This window comes from Eriocheir sinensis, chromosome 62 (genome assembly GCF_024679095.1).
Source record: "Eriocheir sinensis breed Jianghai 21 chromosome 62, ASM2467909v1, whole genome shotgun sequence".
NCBI classification, from domain to species: domain Eukaryota; kingdom Metazoa; phylum Arthropoda; class Malacostraca; order Decapoda; family Varunidae; genus Eriocheir; species Eriocheir sinensis.
In genome coordinates, this window is record NC_066570.1 from 5495389 (window position 1) to 5505833 (window position 10445).

General features: G+C 49.6%; 1 protein-coding gene across 1 annotated transcript in view; it reads left to right on the plus strand.

Moving 5' to 3' along the window:
* LOC126986651 (uncharacterized) overlaps positions 1-10165 on the plus strand; it is a 29694-nt gene extending 19529 nt beyond the window's left edge. Inside the window, exons 8-14 of the mRNA XM_050842926.1 lie at positions 436-660; positions 1423-1565; positions 1790-2295; positions 5910-6160; positions 6621-6876; positions 8087-8238; positions 9956-10165. Coding sequence (XP_050698883.1) covers positions 436-660; positions 1423-1565; positions 1790-2295; positions 5910-6160; positions 6621-6876; positions 8087-8238; positions 9956-10165 — 1743 coding nt within the window. The remainder of the gene's footprint in view (positions 1-435; positions 661-1422; positions 1566-1789; positions 2296-5909; positions 6161-6620; positions 6877-8086; positions 8239-9955) is intronic.
* Positions 10166-10445: the final 280 nt, after the last annotated feature.

Here is a 10445-nt window from a genome sequence, read left to right on the forward strand (position 1 = left end):
GTTAGTTTATCTTCACCTCTGGGTCATTCATAAGTTTCTTTAGTGGTGGCTGAGTGGTAGTGTGCTGGGCCCACATTCACCGCGTGATGGACGACGCGGGTTCGAATCCCCACGCTACCACCTCGGATTTTTCAGTCACCGCCGAGTGGCTTAAAACTACTCACATTCTGTCCTGAAGACCACCCATCAACCCGGACTCTAGAGGAAACCGTCCAAGTGAATCAAGAACAAGTACCAGGGGGCAGCATGAGCCAAGAGAAGATGGCGCCACTATAAACACTTGCCTGCACCAATACGGGCTGGGGCCAACTACCATCCAGGCCCCTCAAGCAAGCCTACCAGCACTAAAAAAAATAAAAAATAAATAGATAAAAATAAAAACATTCCCGCTGTTTCCTGTGTTGTCCTGTGCTAATGGAGGTCATGTGTCTGCAGGAGGCGCGGGATGACGAACTGGAGCGAGTGGTCAAGAACTACTCTGAGCTGAACCTGACCCAACCCATGCCAGGCTGCCCCGAGCACCTGGCGCGGCACCTTCTGCACCACGGAGACCTGAGGCTGCGTGACCCCCACACCTCAAAGATGGACGTGCATGTCTTCCTCTTCACCGACCTCCTCCTCATCACCAAGGTCACCCAGCGCAAGGCAGAGAAGGTCAAGGTGGGTGTGATGGTGGGCTATTCCTCCTCCCTTCCATCTCGATTAAATCATTCTTATCCAACACGTCCAAGGGGCTTCGTGGTGCAGTGGTTAGCACACTCGACTCACAACCAAGAGAGCCTGGGTTCGATTCCCGGGTGGAGTGGAAAAATTTGGGTGGCTTTTCCGATACCCTACGTAGCCCCTGTCCACCCAGCAGTGAATGGGTACCAGGTATTAATCGGGGGTTGTGTCCCGTCTCCTGGGGTCTGTTCCTTTCTCCTATAATTCCTTCCCCTCCTGTCTCTCTCCGGCATATGACCACAGATGTTGCGCCGACTAAACGAAACTTTCCAACTTTCCTCCTCCCTTCCATCTCGATTAAATCATTTTTATCCAACACGTCCATTCCACTTGAGCTCCTGTACAATGTTATCAGGTCTCCTCCTTCTCTTCTTCCAGTTAGTACCTTGAATGGATCCAAATTGACTTTCATTTGTTATTTTCTCTCTCTCTAGATGGTCTACCCACTGTCTTTTAATTTTCTACTCAAACAGGTTGCACATAATGCTTGGTAGTGAAACCGGTCTATAGTTCAGAGGCAGATGTGTGTATTTACCTAGTTGTGACTAAGTAAATACACACATCTGCCTCTGAACTATAGACCGGTTTCTCTACCAAGCATCGTGTGTAACCTGTGTGGGAAGATGTGTGTGTGTGTATGTGTGTGTGTGTGTAATAGACCAGCTAGGCACCCATTGGTAACCTTGTGCCTCGTGTCAGGTGGTGCGGCCGCCCTACCCTGTTGCCCGCCTGGTGCTGGTGGAGCTGAAGGACAACACCTCGCTGGGCCTGGTGTCCGTCAATGAGTGGAACGTTGCCGTGGCCGCCTTCACCCTGCAGTGCCCAGACCAGCGATCCTACAGGTAAGGCTTGTTAAACACATAGTACAGCCTCTTAACACTCATTCCCTCTCATTCCTCTCTTCCCTCTCATTCCCTCTTTCTGTTTTCTATGGGTTCAGAGTGTCAGGTTGAGGTCATGTACTAAGAATTTTCACCATAAGCTTTTGACCTCTCTCTAAATCTAGGAGGTGTTGAGTGCATGAGTTTGCGGCAAAGTGTTGTTCCAAGGCAATGTTCTTCCCCAGGACCTGGCACGACACCCTGAAGCGAGCGAAGGAGCAGTACCGCGAGGCACAGCAAGCGAGGGACGCCATGGTGTTCGAGGACATGGCGTGCGTCGGACACCTGGCGCCCCGCTCGCCCCGCCCCGGCTCCTCCAGGGCGTCGCGTGTGTCCAGCCTGGCGCACTCCCACTCTGGATCCATCGACCTGAACGAGACGTCCCCGGCGGCGACGCAGCACCACCCCAGCATCGACATGAGCGACGTGAGGGCCTCAAGCGCCTCAAGTGAGGATTCGGTAGCCCTGCCCGCCCCAGAGATCCAAAGGTCGAGGTCACTGGAGGGGGGCGGGTGTGGCGCTGTTTCCCCACGTCCAGACCGCCGGCCAGGCATCCCCAAGACCCCCAACACCCTGAGTGTGACGCCACCCTATGCCACGGGTCAGTCCCTTCCCAACCTCACCGTGGAGTCCTCCAACTCCCTGCGTGTTCCCGGCAGCAGCGGCAGCAACCCCAAGGCCCTCTCCCCAGGTCACTCCTCACCTGCATGCTTGGTCTCGTCCGCATGTCTCAGTGTAGCTTGTGCAGCGCCCTCATTGTCGTGTCCAGCCAAAGGTGCCTCAAACCCTCACTGCCCGCCCCGTCACCCACTGTACCCCGCTCCAGGATGTCTATCCGTGTTGTCGTCACTCCCACACCCAGCAGCAATCCCCCGTCATCCACTCCCCCCCCGCCGCTGTGCCCCGTCCCAGCACCTCGGTCCTCGGCAAGGCTCACCCCTTGGCACAGCTTGTCATGGCTGCCTTCACATTCCCAGCACCCGGTTCCTCTGGACTATGCTATGCTGTGCTCTCAGTGTATTTAGTCCAGGGGATAAAGAAAATCAGTTGTATATGATTTTTTCTGAACAAAATATTATAATTGATTGATGACAAAAAAAAAAATGACAGCTGCTCACCTCAAACTTTCATGATAGCAGGAGGGAGGTGAAGCAGTGAAGCTGTTGCCCCAGGGTGAGCCTTGGCATGCCAGCGCTGGGACACACTCTGGCAGGCCGGGTCCCAGGACGCCCCAAAGCCGCCAGTCCCAGCACACCCACTGTCCGTCCCTCCCAGGGAACAGTACGCCCCTGACTTGTGACTGCATCACTTATGTTCAAAAGTTGGCACGTCAAGCACGAAGAGTTTCCACCAGCATAGAGAGTGTGTTAGAGGCAGAAGCAGTCTTGGAGAAAGGCTTCACCCATGGCATCTTTACACACACACACACACACACACACACACACACACACACACACACACACACACACACACACACACACACATGCACACCACCAACACACATAAATACAATAGATAAATACAGGGTATCGAATCGGGTAGAAAATATCTGGAGAGAAAGAGTTGAGAGCCAAAAGACAGTTTCCATGTGTGAGAGTGACAAGCCGAGTGTCTCAGGGTTCAGTGTAGGCGCCCAGCAGGGTTTTGATTTATGTTAAGGATACACTGGAAGGAGTAAATAAGTTACATAAATACCCTTTGTGGATATTAACCAGGTGGTAGCAGCGGGGATCATGTTTCTTAATGGTCCCTCTAAGCGAGAAAATGAGAAAAAATCATCACTCACACAAACCATTTCAAAATATATATCAAAGCATTTGTGATCAGTTTATGCATCATCTATTTTTGGGGGTTTATATCATGGCATAAATTTGGCCCGTCGCTGCTACACAGTAAAGCCACAAATTTAGCCCCTCGCTGCTACACGGTAAAGCCACAAATTTAGCCCCTCGCTGCTACACAGTAAAGCCACAAATTTAGCCCCTCGCTGCTACACGGTAAAGCCACAAATTTAGCCCCTCGCTGCTACACGGTAAAGCCACAAATTTAGCCCCTCGCTGCGACACATTAAGCCACAAATTTGGTCCGTCGCTGCTACCGGGTTAAAATCACACAAGATCTTGGCAGCTTACACAGAGGGAGTCACGCCTGGGGAAAGGAGTTCATTGGCAGGATGTTTCGCGTCATGGAGACGAGAGAGAAAGTAAGATAACACAAATCTATAAATATAAAATAGGAAACGAGTAAATGAATAAAATTAAAGACTTTGGCTTGTAAGCGTAATGGATGAACAACAGGCCATGAATACACGTTAAGGAAGACTAGATGTGGTAATAGTGTCAAGAAGTGGTGTTTTCCACATAGAAGTTGAGAAGTAACTGTATGAGGAGGTGAAGCAGCCAGGGAACACCCAATCTTGAAGGCCAGGCTAGTGAAGGCAAGCAGGAGGCAGGATAGAATGACCTCACTCAAAGCTAAACACACACACACACACACACACACACACACACACACACACACACACACACACACACACACACACACACACACACACAGTCATGCTGGATCCACTGCTCTCAGCTTCTGTAGGGCAACGTAGGCATAGAGTAAACACACTTGACAGAACATAAGGTATAAAGTGAAGCATTGAGCAGACTCCCCGTCCACAGTTATAAAGATGAACGTTATTGACAAGTCTTGTGTTGAGAAGTGAGGTAAAGCAGGATTTCTTCTTAATGCGAAGAGGGTTTAAATGTCAACCTGTTAGCATTTCAGTTCTCCTTATTTAACCCAGTAGCAGCGGGGATCATGTTTCTTAATGGTCCCCCCAAGCGAGAAAAATGAGAAAAAATCACCCCTCACACAAACCATTTCATAATATATATCAAAGCATTTGTGATCAGATTATGCATCATCTACTTTGGGGGGTTTAAATCATGGCACAAATTTGGCCCGTCGCTGCTACACAGTAAAGCCACAAATTTGGCCCGTCACTGCTACACGGTAAAGCCACAAATTTGGCCCGTCACTGCTACTGGGTTAAATCACTAGTTTTCACTGTAATTAAAAGAAAGTAATGAGGTTAATGAGGATGTGTGAGTGACTTGAGTGGTGATGGGAGAGAGAGACAGACAGACAGACGGACAGATAGACACACAGACAGACAGAGAGGCGAGGGAAAATCCATTCTCCACCACTCCCCCCAGCCCTATCCCAGCCTTCCTCCCTCAGTGTTTGGTGTCAGTCCATCTAATAAGCACATTGTCCACTTATTTCAATCACATAAACTTTACAGCCTTGAAATATAGTAACTAACATTCATATACAAATTTTTTCGGAGTAGAACTTGAAGAGAACTGCATTTTTTTACAATATTCCGTAGTTACGCTCTCTTCGTAGCTTCCCCCTAGAGCACCACATGTATATAGTCTGAAGCCGGGCGTCCATCCATCTGTGATCTGCGTCTGTGTGTCTCCAGGTTTTGCGGTTAAGTTGAGGCGCAGGGAAGGAGTGACGAGCGTAATTGAGTGCTCTTTCAGCCACCTCTTCGGATTCTTTACAGGAGCAGCGAGTAACAGGCTTTTTTTTTTCATTGTTTCCCTTTATTGTGTGCCCTTGTGCTGTCTCCTTTGCTGTAAGAAAAAAAGGACTAACTCATCTTCTTATAGTGATATGACTAGCCTAATGGGTGGCGACCTTCCCGAGGCTTTGAGTTCACCTGAGAAGTATATATAGCTTGTTAATGTAGCAGTAACCAAGACTCTTCCCTCTTCCCCTCAGTAAAGGTTTAATAAGTTGAGCATCAGTCCCACAGTAAAAGTTAATCTCATGAAGGTGTTGATCTTCCTGAGGCCTTGAGTTCACCTGAGAAGTAAATTTAGCACCAAAAAGCAGCGTTCATGGAAAACTTGATCCCATTGACTTGGCCGTACGGAAATAGTGTTTTGTCTTAACCTGTCACTAGTAAGCACATTGACAGAAACTTATTAGACTTGATAATCTCTTGAAGGTGCCAATCTTTCTACGGTTAAATGTTCACCTGAAAAGTTAAGTTTACCACCAAAAAAACACGGCGCCAAGTCATAACGCCCCTAATAATAACCAAAAGAGCAACATTCATGCCTTGGCCGTACAGGAATAGTATTGTTTTTCTCACCTTGTCAATAGTAAGCACAGTAACAGAACCTTATTTGAATCCTGGAGACACACACACACACGCACGCATGACGGATGGATGGACCGCCCGGGCCTGTCCTAGTGGATCAGTGTTGCAAACCTTTCTACATGTCGGTGTTCTGGCCGCAGGGAACCGTGGTGTCTCGTACCCGCCGCCGTCGCCCCGCACGCTCCGCCGGTCAGCGCCTGTCCCGCAGTCCCGCAATCCGCCGCTCCTCAAGACCCGTCACGTGACCTCCATGGTGGGGTCGCCGCAAGAGGTGGAGCAGAATGAGCAGGAGGACGCGGCTGGGCGAGGTGGAGCGCCGCGGAGGGTCTTCCGCAACGATAGGATGGATAATCGTCGCTACCACACGGCGGGGGCCATCGACGACATCAAGGTAGGAAGATGAAAGCCTCGTCGCTCCACATGACTTTCAACTCTTGCTCATCCCTATACTGTCCAAATCCCTTATGCAAGAGTTAACCAGCTTCTTCATTCTCTCTCTCTCTCTCTCTCTCTCTCTCTCTCTCTCTCTCTCTCTCTCTCTCTCTCTCTCTCTCTCTCTCTCTCTCTCTCTCTCTCTCTCTCTCTCTCTCTCTCTCTCTCTCTCTCTCTCTCTCTCTCCCATCCATGAACTCATCTAACCTCTTCTTAGACATCTGTATCATATTGGCACTCATCAAGCGAGGTGGCACTACTATAAACCCTCACATGTGCCATAATGGGCTGGGGTCAACCATCATGCCCCGCCAAGAAAGCCTAACAGTGCCGTAGCCTGAAACTTAAAAAAATAAGTAAATAAAATCCCATGAGTGCCAACAAGCCCCCTCCACACCACCTCCTTGTCCCCCACACAGAAGCAAGACACCAAAGACACGACCATCCACAAGAGACTGTCCTGGAACTATGGTCAGGGCCCGCCGCCGCCGCCCCGGGAGCTGGGCGGCGACTCTAGCAAGCTGGGCCGCAACAAACACTCGCTCAAGAATGTTTCCTGCGAGTCTGTACACAGCTCCTCCGGCGTGTCCTCCACCTCCTCCCTCCACCGCTCCCTTGGCTCGGAGGTGGAGGCACTCGAGAACATCGATGACAACGAGCCCCTCACCAGAACAGGTATATTTTTATTTTTATTTATTTATTTATATATATTTTTTTTTTACAGTAAAGGAAGCAGTTCAAGGGCATAAAAAAAGTGCAGAAGAAAAGCCTGTTAAACGCTGCTCCTAAAAGAGATGAAAGTAAAGAGTGGAGGGTGAGAGAGAGAGAGAGAGAAGGGAAGGGAAGGGGAGAGAAGAGAAGAGAAAAAGAGAGAGAGAGAAAGGTGTTATTGGTTAGTAAATACAGTGTAGGAGACTATGCAGCTGTCAGGACCCAAGTAAAGGTTTTCTTGGCCTTCCCTGATATTTACTGGGTGAGTTCACATGTGCGCAACACTTCAGCGAGGCAACATATGAAGGACGAGATAGACACACCTTCACCGTGGCCCTCAAGGCTTACAGACACTCACCTTCACCGTGGCCCTCAAGGCTTATTCTTGGGACGCTTGAGACTGAGAGTACATAACAAGTCCATGGTTGGTATTACAAGACACTTTGCCACATCACATCAGCTATTTCTAAAGGTCAAAGAGGGGGTCAGTCGGGTTCTAATGAGAGGTTCTTTAGGTTCACGGTACAGAAGAAGGGTCAGACTACCACCAGGGTCATAAAACTACCCCTGGAAATGCCCACAACTCCTACAAAAGCCTTGTCAAATATGTGTTCTTGGGCGGCTAAATGTCTCACAATACGACCCCATGAGTTCTCCCTTGCTCCCTCCTCCATGTCACTGGCACACTGCAGCAGTCTTCCTCACTCAGCATCTCCTCACACCTACAATGCTTTCAAGATAGGAATATAGAGACTCTCCAGTATAAACTGATTCTTTATTTAACCTTTCCCATCCTCGGCTTGTAGAAAGGAACAGCATGTTGCAGCCTGTTCTGTCTGGCTTGGTCCTTGGTCTACTTGCACCTTTGCTGAAAGAGAATAAGTAAAGTAAGCACCAGAAGCTCTGCCTCCCTCAGCACACAGCGTGGCCCAGCCCAGCACACAGCCCCAGGCAGGCAGACAATGTTGGCTGTTACATAGGAGGAGTTGAGGCAAATATTGCAGGATATCATTATTCAAATCAAGGCAAAAATTGACCCTTGCATTATGTTATTTTTGCTTTGTTTTGGGAAAAATAGAGGTGGTTTAAATGTCCTGGCCCTAGACATTGAGAGCACCTGTGCCAGGGGAGGGGTTGACAGACAAGCATTTTTTGACTGTACTCTTGCCCCCAGATGGTGAGGCCACAGTGGTGGACCTCACTGTGAGTGACTGCACCAGCCTCAAGATTTCTCCTCACATTTCCACCACCTACATCTGCCACGACTCAGACATCACCCTGGGCGTCTGCTCCCAGTACATCACACAGTCCAGCAGCTCCCCTGAGGTGAGGAACAAAGTACACACTGGTTGCCAAGAGGCTACATATATTGTTTTGTACCTCTACTTACTTATCCATACACAACATTTATATTAGTATATAATATTTTGTTATAGATATGGAAGAGCAGCTCACAATGCCAGTCCTGCCAACAGTGTGCTACACATCACAAAGTGTATCACTTTTGTGTTTTATCAGCACTTGGGGGGAGGGAGGCAGCATGGAGTTCACTGCCATTATACTGATTCATAGGTTTCCTCATTCATACAGTCATTAACTGGGAAGCTTTAGGAACCAAACCTGTATCAGTACCAAGACTTACCTGTGGCATTTAAGGCAGGCACTAGAGAAGAGACAGGTGCCACACACACACACACACACACACTGCCTCTGAGTTGTGGCAGCAAGTTACTGCTAACATATTATACCTCCCTGTGGTGCAGCAGTAACAGCCCCTCCCTCCCCTGTACAGAGGTGCCACACACTGCCTCTGAGTTCTGGCAGCAAGTTACTGCTAACACATTATACCTCCCTGTGGTGCAGCAGTAACAGCCCCTCCCTCCCCTGTACAGAGGTGCCACACACTGCCTCTGAGTTCTGGCAGCAAGTTACTGCTGACACATTACACCTCCCTGTGGTGCAGCAGTAACAGCCCCTCCCTCCCCTGTACAGAAGAGGCTCAAGCACCCTAAACTAGTCATGAAACTCTCTATGAGATTTTCTTTTTTCAAAAATGTTTTAATAATTAACTAACAGTAGTAGAGTAACAACACTTTTACAGGTTATTATTTTTATAGAATAGGTTCATTTGCAGACATGACTTTTTGTTGTAACTAACTATTTTGTGTGGGTAAAAAAATATGTATACCTATTTATTTAAGAGTACCCTCAAAAACCTGGAGCACTGATGTCATAAATAGCTGCTGCCTGCCACAGCCTCTCAGGGCTTGTCAGGGGAGGGAAGGCTTTCACCAGTCCTTGAATCAGGATCCACCACTTGCAGCCATTGCTGTCCACTCTGAGGGTCTGCCACACACACAGCCTGAAACACTGAGGCCAACAAGCCTTCTGCCCGTCCATGCCTGACACGAGGCAGCCACCTGCCATTCAGACAGTGCTAGCCTGAGAGGAAGGCTTGGAGAGCAGGTTGGAGGTCTTCTCCCTTCAAGATGGTGCAGGGCTCCCAGTGGCTGTGCCATGGGTGGCAGGTGCGGCTGTATCAAGGAAGCCCGCCGCATGGCCAGACCCAGCAGTAGAACAGGATTGGGTTTACAGAACGAGCCTTAACCCCAGCCTCTGCTTTGTATTTTGTTTTTGGCTGAGTTGGGGTTGTACAGAGAGGTTGCAGGCCCCACCCCAGACTGACTGCTAGCTGGGGGCAGGGACGCAGGGCCCCTGAGAGGGTGAATCCCTAGCCACCCTGAAGGAAAGAAACTTCAGTGAGGAGGGAAAAAAGTAGCAGCAGGTCGTGGAGGCTGAGGACGCTGCCCTCCTCAGCCAGACTGAACAGCCCCAACGCCTCACTCACACAGCCACTGTTCTGCCTCCTCATGGCAAGCCCAAGCCTCCTCAACAAGGCTTGCTTGCCTTTCCATGCCACCACTCCACATGTTACACCTCCTGCCCTCACATCCACACCACATCTGTACACTCTTCATTACTCACAGCTGTCTCTTACATGCATGTGGAACAACATCCTTACCTTTAACTCTGACTTCTACAGCCAAGTGAAAACTGTGAGAACCTGGTGAAGATTGACGTGTCGGAAACAGACCCCGGCATCTCCTCGGTCCAGATCATGGTGACGGAGGGCACCGCGGCCGCTGCGGCGTCCAGCCCCAGCGTGTCTGCAGAGAGCGTGACGCCCACCAAGCCCAGCGATCTGAAGATGAGGGAAATTCTGCTGAACGATGCATCTGTTGAGGCGTCGTAAGTGTCTGCCACTGTGTTTCCGTCAGGCTCATTCTTGGTGCTGTTTGAATACAATCCCTTGCAGGTTTTACTTATCAGGCAAAGCCTTTCATTGCAACCACCATCTTCAGCTTTGAAGTGGTTCAGCTTCAGAGACAGCCTACACTGTCCTGCTCTCACATGCTTGTGTCCACCTGCAGCCCTGCCTGGAGGAGGAAGGCTGCAGGCGGCCTTCAGGTGGACGAGTGACAAGAAGAGGCAATATTTCAAAATGCCATAACCTAATAATGCCCAACTCAGAG